Here is a 19,148-nt window from a genome sequence, read left to right as displayed (position 1 = left end):
CTCATAACACATGACTGGAGATGCCAATCAATTCATTTCATTGGAGGCCAGGGCTGGAGGCGGGTCAGTCTTGGAGAGAACACCACCAAGAAAGTCGTGGGTATAGGTATAATCGAAAACTCCAAGAACCTTTTGATTGAAAATATTTTGCTTGTAGATGACTTGAAACACAATTTGCTCAATATCAGTCAGCTTTGTAATAAGGGCTTTATTATAAAATTTTTGGCAAATACATGCATCATTAACTTGAATAATAATACTATTTTGTCGGAAAAAAGGATTAACAACATCTACATACTTGATTTAAATAACATTAAATGTGTTGCTTCATTTTACTTAAAAATTATAACTGATGAGTCTTGATTGTGGTATATGTCATGCCAGTATAAAAACCCTTAGGAGAGTGACCCAAAAAGACCTAGTTAAAGGTGTCCCCAAGCTTAGGTTTACTAAATACCACCTTTGTCATGCCTGTCAACTTAAAAAGCAAGTTCAGTCCTCTTTTCATTCCATTAAAGATATTAGCACTTCTAGACCTTTAAAAGTCCTTCACATGGATTTATTTGGACCCATTAGCACTACCAACTTAGGGGAAAAAGTCTATGGATTTATGATTTTCGATGACTACTCGAGGTTCACTTAGATTAAATTTGTATCATATAAGAGTGAGTCTTTTGATGAGTTTAGATCCTTCTCCACTTGGATTCAGAAAAATCTAGGTTATAAGATCTTGACCATTCATAGTGACCATGGTGGAGAGTTTGAAAATGAGAGATTTAGAGACTTTTATGAGGATAAAGAGATTAATAACAACTTCTCACCTCCTAGGACCCCTCAGTAGAATGGTCTAGCTGAAAGGAAGAATAAGAACCTAGTTGAAGTCGCTAGAGCCATACTTACTAAGTATTTACTTCTAAAATACTTTTGAGCTGAAGTGGTAAATACAGCTTGTTATGTGTTGAATAGGATAAATGTTAGAGCGAAACTAGATAAGACATCCTATGAGATCATTAAGGGTAGGATACCCAACCTTTCCCACCTCCATGCATTTGGCTATAATGTTTTCATTCTTAATTATGGAAAGTCACCCTTAGAAAAATTTGACCCAAAATCTGATGAAGGAGTGTTCTTAAGATATTCAAGTATGGGGAAATCCTTTAGGGTGTTTAACAAGAGGAAATTGGTAGTGGAGAACAATACTCATGTAGTGTTTGATGAATCTATTCCTAAGAAGTCTAGTTGAGGAAGAAGATGAAGTTGGAGAGATTACCCAAGAAGTTAAAAATTTGGAGAGAAGGGTAGGCCTCAAAATACTGAAGGAGTAGGTGAGATTACCCAAGGAGTAAAAAATGCAAATCTGGAGGAAAGGGTAGACCTAGACACACTTTGCCTAGAGATTGGAGATATTCTTTGAGTCGTCCTAAAGAATTGATCTTAGAAAACCCTTCTGAAGGTGTTAAAACTAGGCATGGAATTAAGAAGGAAGTGAACCACTCAGTCGTTATCTTAATGACTAAACCCACCAACATCAATCAATCCCTTTTGAATGAATTTTGGATCTTAGCTATATAAGAAAAACTTAATCAATTTGTGAGGAATAATATTTGGGAGTTAGTAGAAAGACTTAAGAATCAAAGTGTAGTGGAAACCAAATGGGTCTTTGAGAATAAAATGAATGATTCTGGTGTGGTGGTTAGGAATAAGGTGAAATTGGTGGCTAAGACGTACAACCAAATAGAAGGAATTTATTTTGAGGAGACCTTTGCCCCTCTAGCTAGATTAGAAGTTATTAGAGTGTTATTAGCCTTTGTTTGTTATAACGGATTTAAGCTTTTTCAAATGGACTTCAAGAGTGACTTTTTAAATGGGATAATAAAAGAGAATGTGTTTGTAGAGCAACCCCTAGGTTTTAAGACTTCCCAATTTCCAAATCTTATTTACAAATTAAAGAAAGGCCTTATACGAATTAAAATAGGCACCTAGTGCTTAGTATGAGAGGGTTAGCACATTCCTATTAGAGAGGGAGTTTGTTAAGGGGAACGTAGACACTGATATATTTTTAAGAAAAGTAGGAGATGAGTTACTCATTATTTAGATCTATGTTGATGATATATTTTTTAGATCTTATTATAAAAGCTTATGTGATTTTTTAAATAATGAGTGCAAAATTTGAGATGAGTATGATGAAAGTTATCCTACTTTTTTGGATTTTAACATAAGAAAATTGGATGATGGAATCTTTTTAAATCGATCAATGTGTGTTAAGGACATCTTAAAGAAATATGAAATGGATAAAGCCAACCTAATAAATACTCCCATGATCATTGCTTTACTTGACTACTAGCTGACCTGATATAGTATTTAGTGTTTGCCTCTGAGCAAGATTTCAACATGATCCTAAAGAATCCCACCTGATTGTAGTTAAGACAATCCTTAAATATTTCTTAGGGACCCAAAACTTAGGAATCCGATATCCTAGGCACAACACTTCTATTAAGATTATTAGATATTATGATTCTAATTTTGTAGTGTGTATGATGGTAGAAAGAGCACTTCTAGTACTTTTTAATTTATAGGACAGTACTTAGTCTCCTAGTCTAATAGAAAATAAAACTCTGTTGCACTTTTTACTACTGAAGTTGAGTACATTGTCCTAGGAAGTTATGTGGCCCAATTCATTTGGTTAAAGCAACAAAGTCTTGATTTAGGATTATCTGTATGCACAATTTCAATCTTATGTGACAACACTACTGCCATCTATATCTCTAAGAATCTTATCTAACATTCAAGGGCCAAACACATTGACATAAGTCATCATTTTATTAGGGACCATATTACCAAATGAGATATTTAGTTACACCATGTGGAAACTAAGAATCAAATGGCTGACATCTTTACTAAACCACTGACCTTTGACACATTCAGCATCTTAAGGATCAAATTAGGTGTGATTGACATAAATGCATGAACTTGATGCTTTCTAAACTCTATTTTTTATGTTTTTCTAATTTGTTGTTGTTTTTTATTCTATCTTTTATGTATGACTTTACTTATTTTTAGTTTTTAATTATTATTTATTGTTGCTTTTTAGTATTTCATTTTTTATGTTCTTATTTTTCTTTTAGTTTTTCTTTTTTGTCACTACTAAAATGATATTTTATACCTTATTTTTATTTTTTAAAATTTGTAGTCAATGTTTTATTTAAATACTGTTGATTATTTTCATTCCTCTAACTTCTTTTAGTGGTGCAATTTTCTTTTCTAAATAAAAATCTATCTCAAATTAACAACTAGACTTTGCAAATGAGATCTTTTCTATCTTGCTACAATAATCTATCTTATATAAATAATATTCAAAATCATTAAATCACTTTCAAGCTATCATAACCTTGTCGTTTCATTTATATTATGAATTTCATTCTGCTTTGTAGTTTACTCTTCCTTATATTAGAGAGTGGGTTTTTATTCTCTAAAATCTAGAAGATATTCTCATAATAGAGAGTATTTAAAAGTTTCAAAAGAGATCTAGCTTGCAAAAATGACAAGAGGTATAAAATGAGCCAAAAAAGAAGAAAAAATGAAAAGATATGCAATAATTGCTAAAAAATTGAAATATATATAAAGTGTATCAAAAATCAAAAGAAGCACAAAGTGCGCAAACCAATTGACAAGAAGCACAAAATGAGCCCACATGAAAGCAAGCTTTATTCTCTTTTAAACCTTAAAATCTTAGAGGAATTCATGTGTCACTTGATATTTTTAAAGGCTTGATTTTAAAAATCATTATTGTGACTAATTAATTTAGTATATTATTCTATAAGATATTTTTCTAGAATCAAGTTTTGAACATGTAACTTTTTTTTATTCGATTGATTTTTTTGTGTTCGATTTTTATATTCAAATAATGATTTGCCCTGTAAGAAGTCCAAGCTAGGGTTAACATGATCGGATGCTCTACTATTTTTTGAATTTCAATGATGTTAACTCATTTTTCTTACAAATTTTAATTCAATCACATGAAAAATTTATCATATTCGTGCTTTGATCACACAAAAAACTTTGTTCTTTTTGTCATTTTTAGTGTGTTTTCTTTTATTTATTTCTTTTTTGTATTTTTTGTTCTTTTTTTTTTGGTTTCGTCCTTTTTGTGATGTCCAAATGTGGAGTAGTGGTAGTGTTTATTTTATTTTTTGTACTACTTTTGTTTAGTATTTATACCATCTATTTTCCTTCACATTATATTTAAATTAACTACTTAAGTTAAACTTTCTACCAAATGTTTTCCATCATCAAAAAGGGAGATATTGTTATAAATCTAGATTCAGGGATTATAATTTTGATGATAGTAAATATTTCTGACACTTCTACTTTTCTACAACTGTCTTACCTACTAACTTTTCAGATCCAAAAGGTCAATTGAAAATCAAGCCAGCTTAAGATTGGGTAGATTAGGACTAAGTCAATTTCTAAGTGTACGTCAAGTATTTTTATCTTTTCTTGAGTCAAATATACTAAAGTGGGTACTAATACTAAGTAACTTTGCACACACACACTCAAGAGGAAAAATTCTCTGTGTTTTAGAATTTTTTTATTTTTAATCATATCGTCCGGGATAATCACAAATTGTCCTAGATGATCAATTAAAAACAAAAAAATCTAATTAGGGCATCTTTTCTCTCGTATTTTCCCGGACAAGTGCTGTTTTCCTGCTGTAAACAGCAGAAATCTGCTGTTTTCCTGCTGTAGACAGCCATTTGGCTGCTGTTGGTTCGCCGATTTTGGATAGGTTGATTGTGAATACAAGCACTTCCTATCAGTCGATTATTAGTTTGATAGTTGCTAAAGCTTGTTTTTGTGGTTCAGCATGCTTGCAACAGTCATGAATGCAATATTCTTGCAAGCAACAATGGAGAGCATTGGTATTCCAACACGTGTCCAGACAGCATTTCGTATGTCAGAAGTTGCTGAGCCATACATAAGAAGAAGAGCTGTTAGGCATTTAGAGAAAGGAAGAGTTGTTATCTTTGCTGCTGGAACTGGCAATCCTTTCTTCACAACAGATACTGCTGCTGCTCTTCGTGGTGCTGAAAGTAAGTCTATTCTAAATTAGAAGAAGTAAGACCAGATTATTCAAAATTATTTCAAAGGTTATTTTCTCTTCTCATCAAAATTCATGGAAATATCTTAATATTTTGTTTCTTGAATGTGTATTGATTGCTTTATTTCCGCTGAAGTATTATTACCTGATTCATTCAAGTACCCACTGTATCATTATCAACAGCAATTGGATAAGTTAAGATTGAAGTAAAAAAAAAATTTAAGAAGAAAGCTGAGATTAAACGAACACAGATTTTTGATGCTCCAAAAATTCATTATCTGGTTTAAAAAATACTGGATTAAGGGAATTATAAGATGGAATCAGACTGAAAAGAGATGCTTGATAAGTCAAAAATTACATCATAAAAATTTTTTCTTCTTTTACATTGCCTTACTCTAGAAATCACAGAAATAATCCCCGCAAAACCCTTCTCATGTTTTTTAGTCAAGGTTCGGGTAGGGGGATTATTGTATTTGATGGATATTTTAGGGTTTATGTGTCACAAGGCAAGTTTGGTTTGCAACTACTCTACGGCAAGTAAATTAGTAGTTTGATGATTTTTCTGACTATTTGTTTTATTTTATTTTGTAGCTTAAAACATGAATGTAATAACATGTTTATGAGAATTTCATGCATATGTGATGTTTCTATTTTGGATGTCCTTTCATCTGATTTGTTTTAAATGGTCTGACTTCTTCAGTTTTCCGCCTGGTTAAGGTTTGAACAAGTCAGTAGTATTGGAATTTGTGGGTTTTTTTTTTTTAAATATTGTGTCCGGTAAGCAATTCAAGGAATTTAATGATTGTAATGAGTGTCTTGTGCATTATAATGAGTGTATTTGACAGTTTTAGTTCTTGAGTGTCATGGATTTGAATTCAGCGCCTATAGCCTGCGTACTTTCAGCTAATTTGAAGATAAAAAACTGGTGATTTCCACCTTCTGTTACTCTGCCAGATATGAGAACTGATCAAAATTTGAGAGGCAGCTGACTTGATGTTTATAAATACAACGAACTGAGGCTTTCAAAGTTTACTTTTGGCTTAATAAGTTTTAGGTTTTCTTTTAATCTTATATGCATGTTGGATGCTGGATTTCTTGAAGTGCAGTGCAAGTACGATAATCAACTTTTCCGGCGAAGTTATCTTCTATTGAGATGAGAATGCCTGTTTCCTTGTTCTTTTTCTTCTAAATAATTCAATATCAATTTTTGCGAGTGTTCCTAATTTCAATCAACTCTAATATAAATTTGTTTTTCAATTGTGGTACTAATTCTAACGGCACTGTGAATTTTGCTGGCTTTAAATTTCCTGCTGATTTCTTTGATATAACCAATTTGATTATCATTCGGCTTAAATTTCTTGTATTTTCAAGTTTATATCAGAAGAAATGGATTTTTTTTTTGGTGGTATTTGAAATTGTGAATCCCAAATCTATTTTGTGTGATCCTAAGACATCCTTCATTCAATTAGTTTCAAAACTTAAGGATGCATCATCATATCGGTTGAAAGTAGGACATAGTAACTTGGTCTATTAAAAAATAGTTAATGATGCAATTTTAATAAAAATTGGGTAGTCTATGATTCTATACAAATATAATGTGACTATAATGAGTTTCAAAATTACATGCATATATTTAGATTTAGGTTTTGTTTGTGACTATTTTTTTATTGCTTCTTAAAGCAGCTTTTTAGTCAGTAAGAAAGTCATCCTAAATGAAGTCTTAGACTCGAACTCAATTTCAAAGTTTAACTCTGGCTATTGTTCAGATGTAGATACAAAAACATCTACTAATGCAAAGTGCATATTTAGGCTCTACATAAAATAAAGTTCAATTGTAATAGTAAATCTGATGAGGACATCGTCAGCAACTTCGACACATGTACCATTATGAGACGCCAGAGATCGACAGCCACGATCATGAGCTGTATTTTTTGTCATTTTATGTAGTAGTTTATTTTATTTTTTATGTTTTTCGCTTTTGCCCTCATGGGTATTTAGTCGTTATTGTAGCCCAAGGGACATTTTAGTCTTTTGTTTTCTTTGTCATTTGAGTCCTATATATATGACCCTTTTCTCATGTAATAGTAGTTTTTGAATGAATGAATATTTGACATTTCATATTCTCTCTGTGAGTGCAAACCTCCACGATCTCTTAGTGAGTTCGTAGGAGAAGCTAGATCTCTTTGTGAGTTCTAGGTTTTTCTTGTTCTTCTATTTTCCTTATTCCTCTTGATCTCGTCGTCGTCACGAAGGTTTGGGTGGAAGCAATTGTGGAAGATTGGAATTCACTCTTTGAATCCCTAGATTTTTTTTCCTACCTCTTCCTCCCTTTGCTCTTGCTGCCGCCTATTCCAAGCAGCCCAAAGCCGCCGGCCCCCTTAGCTGCAGCCTCCCGCCGGCCAGCAACTCAGCCACCCGCCGGCCAGCAGCCAGCCACCCGCCGGCCAGCCTCTCGCTGGCCAGCCCAACAGCTTCATCCTGCCGCCTACCCCTCTCGGATGGTGGTCAACAACTTCAGATTTTTCAGTTTTATTTTCCTTTGGAGCCTTTCTCCACTCAAACTTCTCAAGGGCCCAAGCCAATCCCACCTTCCTCCACCAACCCGCCATCTTCTTCCTCTCTTTTCCCACTTCTTTTGTGCATCTTCCCGCCCGACAAGGATGCATGGCGGAACCCGAATGGAATTTTGGATTCGTACATGACGATCGAGATCAAGTTGACATCCTCCAATCACCGTTCTTTGACGTGGGCTTTGATTTTGACGACACTATTGAAGATTACATCGACCGTATCCATTACACATTAGTTGATGTGATCGACGAGCAAAGATCAAAGGGATGTTGGATCATCATTGGACGACCGTCATCCTCCACCACTCCGGCCACCTATCCAAGAACGACGATCTTAGGCTCCTTCTTCCTCAGAGTGACCTCGGTTCTAATGTGGAGACTCTTCTTCCGCTAAAACCTAGACTAGTTGAGCGTATGGGCTCCAAAGGTGAAAGTTCTCATTATTAAATCATGGATTCTTGTGTATCGTCGTAGTTTTACAATTGCTCTTTGCATTTTCTTGAATTGTTTGGGAATCAGCTTTGCTCTTCTTTGCCTAAGCAAGTTAAAAACCAAGAATTCTAAGGATCAATCATTGTTATAAGTAATAAATTTATTGTGGAAACACTTTGTTAATTCGCTATCATTAATTTGCTAAGTAACTCCTGTTCGTTTCACATCATCTTGGTATCAGAGCATGGTAGGCATGCACGACATGTGTGGAAAAACATCCTAGGGTCTAGCCTTTTCATTATAGCTTAAAACTTGCATGCGTATAATTGCATTGTTAGAATTTTTTCACTGTTTTCACTGCTGTAATTGCATTTCCTGCACTCATACATTGGCATTTAAGTCGTCCTAGCTAGAGTGTGAGTGCAGCCATTGGACTTACATTGTTACTAATTGCTTAGGGAAACTAAACCTTTGTTTGTAGCTGTTTTCCGCACCATTCCAGCAACTGTTAGACATCGTTTAGAGAACTTTTCGTCACTGTTTAGGTACTGTCTTCACCGTAAGACCTTACCAAAACACTTAGGTTACTTAACCCTTTGCTGAAATTGCTGTCCACTTTATTCCTGCACCTATTAGCATCCGTTTGGGAGAGTTTTAGGTAGTATTCACTTGCTGTCCACGTTCCAGAGTCCAACCTATCTGCCTAGATAACTTAGTCTATCCTTTTAGCTTACAGCCCTTTCATTTCCTGCACTGTTTGGTGGCACTTAAGTGGGTCTAACCTTTGATCTAGGTGCTGTCCAAGCCTCAGCAACCATTCCAAATGCCTAGATCACTTAAATCATTCTTGTAGCTGGCTGTCCTGTTTTCTTCCTGCACTATTCAACAAATCGTAATGGTGTTTTCTTCTTGTAGAGTGCTGTCCCTTACACCCATTCTTCATTAGGCATCACTTGACGTTTTCCAATGGACCCGATATGACTCCAAAAGAGTTTAGATGACATTGTTAACCTAGTGGGCAATAAGACTCCAAGTCTATGTATAATGTCATCCTATGTTGTTTGTATTTTGCTTGCAAGATTATGCCAATAAGTTTAACTTTTTTAGATTTAAACAAATTGTATTCTTTAAAGAAGTACTCAAAATTATTAATCCATTTAAAAATGTAACTAGGTTGTGTCTCTTTCGAAATGTAGGTATTCCGGATGGTTACATTATATTTGCTTAGACCATAATTTATAAAAATTTTACATATCTTAAGGGTTCTATTTATAGCCCGCAAAGAATCTAAAATAGAATTCATAGAAATCTTCTGGATCCTAGAACTATAAGTTCCGATTTTCTCATCATATAAACAGTAGGGAACTAGCTTTATGTTTCTTAATTTCAAATGAATTTATTTATAAAAGGAGTATAGGAGGCAACAAAGTAGCGATTATAGAAATAAGCGGCAAAGGGGCTTCAGATCCTTAACAAATCAGTGGATTTTAAAAGAAATTCTTGGGACTGTTGCAAATTAAAGGGCTGTAAGGGAGTTCAAGATTGTAAGAGTTTATGGTATTAGCTGAAATCCGGTACCGTATAAGCGATTAACATCAACAAGCTTTCATAAGATTTTGAAGCTGCAGCGCAGATAGCGACAGTAAGTTTTTGGGACTTTAGCATTAGCGAAATATAAAAAATTTTGGTGATGTGGCAATCAACGCGTGAAAATAGCAGTCACAGTGAAGGAATAAGAAAAAGAAATCATAGGAATAGAAATGCTAAATCTTGAAGAATAGGATAATAGGAAATTCTAAAAGTTTCATATTTTGTTCATAAGGTATGATTATGTTGAATCCATAAGTTCCTTGTAGCTGTTTTCAAAAAAATTGAATGAAAGAAAAATCAGATTAATTTTAAATCATGCAGTTTATTAAGGCATTCTTATAAATTAGGAATTCTTGCAATTTCTAATTTTGGTCCAATCTTCAATGTATCTGATTTGACTTTATTTCATAAACCTGCAATCAATACTTTGGATTCTTCTCCCTTCTATTTAATAAATTTGCATTAAACATTATGCTAGGCAGTTCTATCTTTCTTGTTCCTGAAGATATGTTTGATGATCGATGAAATTATGTCAATTGGTGTGTTAGGTAGTCGACAACCAACGTAAATATTAACACTATCGTTGTCAGGTCCCAAGTCCTGGATGAGAAAAATGGAGGGTTGTGTTAGGTAGTCGACAACCAACGTAAAACTTATCGAATAATAATGACATGAATCCCTTAAGAAATTGTGTTAATGCTAGGGCGTCCCCTGGAAGGGACGCGCTGTATGACCTGAATATAGTGACAAGTGTGTAAGGGCCGTTGCACCGGCGCCCGGGTGTAGTGTTAAATAGGCAAGGGTTCCCACATTAAGGACGGATGTGGGCAAAGAAGCTAGTCCATGAAACTAAAATTAGGATAGGAACTTGGAATATAGGTTCCCTTACAGGAAAATTAATGGAATTAATAGATATTATGATTCATAGGAAGATAAATATTTTGTGCATTCAGGAAACTAAATGGGTTAGAGAGAAGGCTAAGGAAATTGATAGTTTAAGATTTAAACTTTGGTATTCGGGTAAGAGTCGTACTAGAAATGGTGTAGGTATTATTATAGATAAGAGTTTGAAGGGTAATGTTATAAAAATTAATAGGATTGGAGATAAAATTATAGCTTTAAAGATTGTTGTTGAGGATAAGATTGTCAATATTATAAGTGCTCATGTTCCTCAAGTAGGTTTGGATATGAGTTTTAAATTAAATTTTTGGAATAACTTAGAAGAATTATTACAAAATATACCTATAGAAGAAAGAGTTCTTATTGGAAGAGATTTAAATGGACATGTTGGTAGAGAGGTAGATGATTTTAAAATGAGTCTAAAATGGAATATATGGAGTGTAATTTTAGTAGTAATAGACCTAGTGAGGGGATTGTGACTTTGGGCGATCAAGTCATTAATAAGAGTACGCGTTTTAAATATCTTGGATCTATTGTTCAGAGTGATGGTGAAATAGATGGGGATATTATCAGCAGAATTCAAGTTGGATGGTTGAAGTGGAGGAATGCATCGGGCTTGTTATGTGATAGAAAAGTACCTCTCAAACTTAAGGGAAAATTCTATAAGATGGTAGTGTGGCCTGCAATGCTTTATGGTGCTGAATGTTGGCCATTAAAAGAGAAGCATAATACTAAGTTAAGTGTGGCAGAGATGAGGATGCTCAGGTGGATGAGTGGCTTTACCCTTAGAGATAGGATACGAAATGGGCATATACGTGAAAAGGTCGGAGTAGCTCCAATAGAAGATAAGATTAGAGAGAGTCGCCTTAGATGGTTTGGTCACATAAAACGGCGGCCTTCCAATGACCCGATTAGGAGAGTACATGTATTAGATTTGACTTATGTTAAGAAAGGTAGAGGCAGACCTAAAAAGACTTGGTTAGAAAATATTAGGAATGACCTTTCTTTATTAGATTTAAATAAGAATTTGATCTTTAATAGGACACAATGGAGAAAAAGGATTTATGTAGCCGACCCCACGTAGTGGGATAAAGGCTTGTTGTTGTTGGTGTGTTCTAAATTTTATCTTGTGTGCCAACGCAGTAGTTGCAGAAAATACAATCATGCTTTAATCTACTTGATGATTATCAAATGTCAAATGCAATAGAGCTGAACTTGTCCATGCTGGAAAGAATTGCTAGAGGTCTAAGGCTTTATACAAATCCCAAGCATGGCTTTGTTTTAGCATGATGAGTGAATTAGTAGTTTAAAGATTTGTGGATAGTTTGCTTTATTTTTAGAGTTTTATTGCAGTTTGAGTGTTTTAAAGATGCTCATATTGATGCTCCTATACGAATTGGATATGCTCTCTATATGATGTTCCTCATCCACGTAAGCTTTCATCTTGTTTGATTTAAGTGGCTGGCTTGTTGGTTCTGTGGCTAGAGCAAGTCAGCGACAATATTTGGAAGTTTTTTTTTTAAATATTGTGCAGCTTGTGCACATTTCAAGAATCGGTGATATTTGGGATTTTTTGTTGAGGCGACTCAACGGTTTTTGCAGTGATTCTCTGTTGCATTCCTTTAGTGTGGTTTATTGTAGCTTGTGGCTTTTATCCATCTTTTTGTTGTAATTTGTCTCCTGTAGTGCATGTAATTGATGCCTGATGTTCATGTAGCATATTGGATATGAATTCTGTACTTGTAGCTTGTGTACTTTTCAGATAATTGGAAGACCAAGGATTTCCAATTTGCGCCTTTTGTTATGCTTGCAGGCACAAGAACTGATAAGAAATTGAGAGGCAATCAATTTGGGTTTAGATGCTTATGAATGCAATAGACTGAGGGCGTAAAGGATACCTTTAGCTTTGTTGCATCATGGAATATTCGCGGCGGTAGAGAAATATAAAGTTTAACGTCTTAGTATTGTACGAAGATCCAGCACGCAATCAGATAAGAGAGGACGTAGCATTCATAAGAGATACCGGAGTTTTTATGTGGAAACCCCTGAAAAGGGGGAAAAACCATGGGGCCTTGTCCAATTTGAATGAATCCACTATTATTTATAGTTAATAGTAACTAATATATTAAATTCTACTAGACAAATTACCACCACCAACAATAATATTAAGCCTTTATCTCACTATGTGAGGTCCTTAATGCATTAACACGAGACAAACTACGAAGTGATTATAAATTTTTTGCATATCTTAAGGGTTCTATTTATAGCCCACAAAGACTCCAAAATAGAATTCATAGAAATCTTTTGGATCCTAAAACTTTAAGTTCCGATTTTCTCATCATTTTTTTTAACAAAAGATTTTATTCCAAACAAAAAGACAGTACAAAATACAACATTCAAAGACACAGCACAACGAGAAAGTGGATAAAAATACAGAATAAGAGGGCTCAGTTTAAGGTCGAGACTACCAGTTACCCTTAAGCCAAACCCGGACCATCCAATTTGATGAAGAATCGCACCAGCAAACCCAAGCCAACACCAAAGGTTGCCACGGGCCAGCCAAAGGACAAGCGAGCCCCAACCACATCACTGCTCGGCCAAACGAAAAACAAACAGAGAGCTCGAATATATGCAAAGGCATCAGGCAACCGAACTAGCAGACCGTCCAAAGCACAATCCCAGAAAATTGCACCCCAGAAAATTGCAACCATAAGGCAACCACCACAAAAGCCACGGACATTACCGAGGACGTCTGCCCTACCACGAGCTTTACCACGAGAGGCACCAAAAACAACATGTGTATCACGCAACAAAGCAAAAGGATTACCAGGATCGTCCGCGCCACTAGACTCAAAAGAGGAAACAGACTCCGAATCAGACGAAACATGAAGCTAATCTAAGTGCTTCCTCACATCCATACCAAAATTGTTCCCCACATGAAAAACCAAGGCTTGAGGTTCAATTAATTTCACCGGCACATCAACACAAGTATTATGAACATCATCCATTCCCAAATTAACCGAAGAAGCACCAACCTGAGAAACAGGGGACAAAACCTTCATGGATCCAGATAAATCAGATCGCTCAACAGCCATTGAAGGAGCAACAATTTTAGTTAAAACACATGGTTCACTTAAAATCGGCATTGAATTAAGTTCACAACCCAGCAAAGAGCCATTACTAGAACATCCCCGAACATCCTGCTCAACAACAGCCAGAGCACCCACAGACACCACAGGTGCATCATCAACAGTAGGGGCAACCACAACAGGATTAACTACAGCATTATCAAAAGGAACTGCCACAGGATTTAAAACTGGACCCAAAGGCTCAACAACAATAACATCAGCAGGCCCAACTTCATCAAATCCGGGGTCGACACAGGGTTAGGAGGGACTCTACCCGAGACAACAGAGTCAACACCTAAAACTCCCTCCTTAGCAGTAGAAAGAAAACCAGGATCAGATGAGTGCACAGTAGCTAAATCAACCCCCAACGAATGAGGAGGCAAAGCAGAGGAGACAAGGTTAGGATTAAGAATTTTACAATTCGTTTTAGAATGACCCAAAGCTAAACAATGCGCACAATACTCAGGAAAGTCTTCGAAAATGACAGATTGAACATACCCAACACTATCCGGACCGATCCAAATCTTGTTCGGATATTGCTTGGACACATCCAGTTCAACTAAAACACGAGCAACAGAAGGACGCGAACCAGAGGAGGTCGCATTGTCCGTCTTCAAGGGTTTACCAAAGATCTGGCCTAAACCATGAAGAATACGCAAAGCGAACAAATGAGGCCGTAAGTTAGGGAATGAAATCCAGATTGGGATAATAGGTGATTCAACCTCCACATTCAATGTAGGAGACCATTTAATCAGTTTCATGAAGCAATTACTTACAAAATAAGATCTATGAGCAAAGACCCGACAGTAATCCAAGTCGTTAAAAAGTTTGATCAAGACATTACGCTGATTTAAAACAGTCACTGAAACCTCACCATTAAGCTTAAGCTTGAAGAAAAAACTCCTAATAGCTTCAAGCGAAGGTCTCCGACCAGGAAATTTACCTACCAAAGCAAGTTCAAATGGGGCAGCCAATGATGCGATTTCCGCTTCGGAAATCCACAGCGTCGGCAAGGCCTGATGAGAGGAAACCTTGAGCTCAGGAAAACCACCGGCCATAAGAGGGGAAGAACCAGAAAGTGCATCTTTAAACGAAAGAGAAGACGAAGCATCCAAAAAACCAGGATCACGAAAACGAGAAGGTGCCATAAAAACTCGGATCGAAAGGAGACGAAGGAGAAACAAACTTCCCTGCAACAGGCGAGGAGAAGCATCCAGCACCGCAAGGATCGAGATGCCGGGAGGGGCGGCTAGGGCGATGCCCTAGCACCCCCCAGAGCGAGCGAGAGAAAAGTCGCAGACATGTAATGAACAGTAGGGAACTAGCTTTAGGTTTCTTAATTTTCAAATGAATTTATTTATAGGAGTATAGGAGGCAACAAAGTAGCGATATTAGAAATAAGCTGCAAAGGCGCTTCAGATCTTTAACAAATCAGTGGATTTTAAAAGAAATTCTTGGGACTAGCAAATTAACGGCTGTAAGGGAGTTCAAGATTGTTAGAGTTATGGTATTAGCTGAAATCCGGGACTGTATAAGCAATTAACATCAACAAGCTTTCAAAAGATTTTGAAGCTGTATAGCTACATTGCGACAGTAAGTTTTTGGGACTATAGCATTAGCGAGATATAGAAAATTTTGGTGATGTGGCAATCAACGCTTGAAAATAGCAGTCACAGTGAAGGAATAAGAATAAGAAATCATAGGAATAGAAATGCTAAAATCTTGAAGAATAGGATTATATGAAATTCTAAAGTTTCATATTCTGTTCATAAGGTATGATTGCATTGAATCCAGAAGATTGTAGCTGTTTTCAAAAAATTGAATGCAAGAAAAAGCAGAATAATTTAAAATCATGCAGTTTATTAAGACATACTCATAAATTAGGAATTCTTGCAAGTTCTAATTTTTTTTCCAATCTTCAATGTATCTGATTTGACTTTATTTCATAAACCTGCAATCAATACTTTGGATTCATCTCCCTTCTATTTAATAAATTTGCATTAAACATTATGCTAGGCAGTTCTATCTTTCTTGTTCCTGAAGCTATATTTGATGATGAAATTATGTCAATTGGTGTGTTCTAAATGTTATCTTGTGCGCCTACGCAGTAGATTGCAGAAAATACTATTATGCTTTAGGCTTCGTATTGGACAACTTTTTTATTGCTTCTTAAAGCCGCTTTTTAGTTTAAAAATTAAATTTTTATACTAAAAAGTTGTTTTAAGAAGCAATAAGAAAGCCGTCCCAAATGAAGCCTTAATCTACTTGATGATTATCAAATGTTAATTGCAATAGAGTTGAACTTGTCCAAGCTGGAAAGAATTGCTAGAGGTCTTAGGCTTTATACAAATCCCAAGCATGGCTTTGTTGTACCATGATGAGTGAATTATTAGTTTAATGATTTGTGGATTTTTTGCTTTATTTTTTGATGCTTATGAATGCAACAGATGAGGGTCGTAAAGGATACCTTTAGCTTATTTAATTTCATGTATCTTTTAAGTCTTTTTTGTGCTTATTGGATGCTAGATTTCTGTGATGCAAGTATGATAATCAAATTCTGAGAAAAATTCTCTTTGTACCGACTTGTGAATTGGTTTTCTCAACTGGCTAAAATCTTTTCTTGTTCTCTTTCTTCTAAATATAGTGTTATTGGTATTGTGAGCATTCCCAATTTTATTCCAATATGATACAGAATGGGTTTTAATGCACCATGTGTTTTGGTAGGTTTGAAATTCCTAGCGATTTCTTTAATTTGGCCGATCATTAGATTATTATTTGACTTTTATACTTGTTTTTATTTTATTTTACATCAAAGTAACACAAATTTATATTTTAATTGGTGATCTTTGAAAGCAGGAATTCCAAAATTATTTTATGTGATCTTCATTTATTGTATCAATTAATGTATTAATTATAACCCTAACACATCCTTAAACTGTTTCCCTACACATCCATAAACATGATAGTATTGAATAGTTGTAATAGCCTTTCAATTTTACTTGGATATTTATCCCTACCGCAATAAAGCAACTGATTTGAACTCGAAAAACTGTTAGAGAGGATTGAAGTTTGGGACTACAACGGCTGAGGACATGGCCAAAGTGTCTGTTGTTAGGCTGAATGTAAATCTCTTGATCACAGAAGCTCCTGTTTTTGTGGATTTGCTTGAGATGTTCAGTTTTCTGTTTGGTCGGGTTCCTGAACCGACCCAACCATCCCCACATGGGCCAGTCCTAGTCTACAGGAGGCGAGTCAAACCCCCTCCTATGTGATTGCCGCCCAAGCCATGGCCCTACATGGCTAATTAAGAGAGGCGACTAGGTTAGGAGGGAAAGGAATTTTGAATTCAAGTGAATTAAGCTTTAAATAGGCATGAGAGGTTAGGGTTAGGGTTTATGCTAAATTATTATTTATCTTGGAGTTCTCTTTGGTGATTTGGGCTCTAGACTCTTCGCCTAGAGATTGGGAGAGAATGATCCTCCTCTCGAATTGAGGATCAGTTGTATCTTTGCTTTATGTTTGCTTTGCTTTGATTTCCCTAATACAACCTACTGTCTTGTGTTGATTTCGTTAGAGTTCTTATGTTCTTTCTTGCAGTTTTTTTATCAATTTATTATTAGGGTTGCTTGTGAACTCAAGTATTTCCTATCATTTTCCTTGCATAAATGATTACATGTTCTAACACCTATATCCTCAGATGTGAAATATTTCTTTAAATCTGTTTCTTAATTTTTCAAAACGCATGGTTTGATGAAATAGCATGTGATGATATCCCATATTGCAGTTAATGCAGAAGTTGTTCTGAAGGCAACAAATGTGGATGGAGTGTATGATGAAGACCCCAAGACACACCCAAATGCTCGCCTTCTTGACAACCTAAGCTATCAGGATGTAACTACGAAGGATCTCTCAGTGATGGACATGACTGCCATCACACTATGCCAAGAAAACAATATCCCAGGTAACATTATGGCTTTTGGGACGGCTTTCTTGCTGCTTCTTAAAGCATCTTTGTAGTATAAAAAATTGAATTTTTAAACTAGAAAGTTGTTTTAAAAAGCAATAAAAAACTGTCCCAAACGAAGCCTATATCTTCTATAACCCCTAAAATTTGCCTTTTGAACCATTAGAGAATCTATTGAAAATCATCAAAAAAGTGTGAAAGCATTGAGTATGAACCACACATTTTACTATTTTTCACTCACCGTTTCTAAAAAAAAATAAAAATGTGAACTTTTTCTACTCTGCAGTTGTCGTTTTCAACTTGAATAAACCTGGAAACATTGTCAAAGCTATTGTCGGCGAGAAGGTTGGCACTTTCATTGGCGGGCCTCACAGTGACCAATATCCATCTGCAAAGAGAAAGGTTGATGTTGATGCGATTGATGATTTTTGAAGGCGTAAAATTTGGCAAATTATTCTGTGCGGACGCCGAACCCCGTCTAGAGATCAATCAGAATGCGCAATGCGACACGTCACCCCCGCTCAGTACCGCGGCTCGGTACTGCTGACATGGCGCATTCAGGTTGGTCTCCGGACGATGTAATGCATTCGACATTCACACATAATAATTTCTCGTAAAATTTCTTTAGCGAGTTTCAAAAGTTTACGTAGCTGGAAAGTACGGCATCTACCATTTCACCAATATCAGCATATAATAGATATGATTTGCTTCAACCTGCTGTAAATCCATATTTTAGTCGTATCTTCGGAAAATTTTTTATTGGTTCAAAGAGAAGTAGTAGAAGGCTTTCTTTGTTCCTTATGTTTGGCTAGTTTTAAGTATAATTGTTAAAAAATTGCATTTTTTTTCTATTTTAAAAATAAAAAAATGTTATTAATCTTTAATTATTCAGCAATTTCTTCATTCTGTCATTGCTGTTCACTTGAGATTCTGTTTTGGATGATTTCTTTTTTAAATTATATTTATCTAGTGTATTTTTAATTATTTTTATAATTACTCATAATCATCACCATAGCAAGTGTAACCATCAACCTGCCAACAATCAACTATATTATCGTATAAATCAATTTATTTAATATTACAACAATAACATCAAACTTTTATCCAACTATGTGGGTTTGAATACATGAATTTTTTTTCGCTCTATTATCCTGTTAAGAGTCAGATTCTTATTTAAATTTAATAAAAAATATTATTTCTAATATTTTTAATGAAGTATTTTTAGATTCATATCTATATTTTTTAACATAGATCAAATCTAATGCATCTACTCTCCTAATTGGGTTATCAAAAGACTAATATTTTTTGTGAACAAATCATATAAGACGACGCCTTTTCATTTTATTTGTCATTAGAGCTACTCCAATTTTTTTATATATATGCTCATATCATATTTTCTCTTTAATAGTAAAGCCACTCATTCACCTTAGCATACTTATCTTTTCAAAACTTAATTTTATGCTTCT

General features: G+C 35.2%; 1 protein-coding gene across 1 annotated transcript; it reads left to right on the top strand.

The window, feature by feature from the left end:
- The first annotated feature begins 4,862 nt into the window (after positions 1-4,862).
- LOC110095340 (uridylate kinase) lies at positions 4,863-18,456 on the top strand. Its single transcript, XM_020820848.2, has 3 exons — positions 4,863-5,090; positions 17,503-17,679; positions 17,969-18,456. The coding sequence occupies exons 1-3, from the start codon at positions 4,865-4,867 to the stop codon at positions 18,112-18,114; spliced, it is 549 nt and encodes a 182-aa protein (XP_020676507.1). The 5' UTR covers positions 4,863-4,864; the 3' UTR covers positions 18,115-18,456.
- The last annotated feature ends 692 nt before the right edge of the window (positions 18,457-19,148 follow it).

Source organism: Dendrobium catenatum, unplaced genomic scaffold (genome assembly GCF_001605985.2).
Source record: "Dendrobium catenatum unplaced genomic scaffold, ASM160598v2 fragScaff_scaffold_313, whole genome shotgun sequence".
In the NCBI taxonomy this organism is placed as follows: domain Eukaryota; kingdom Viridiplantae; phylum Streptophyta; class Magnoliopsida; order Asparagales; family Orchidaceae; genus Dendrobium; species Dendrobium catenatum.
This window is presented reverse-complemented; position numbering and strand designations above follow the sequence as displayed.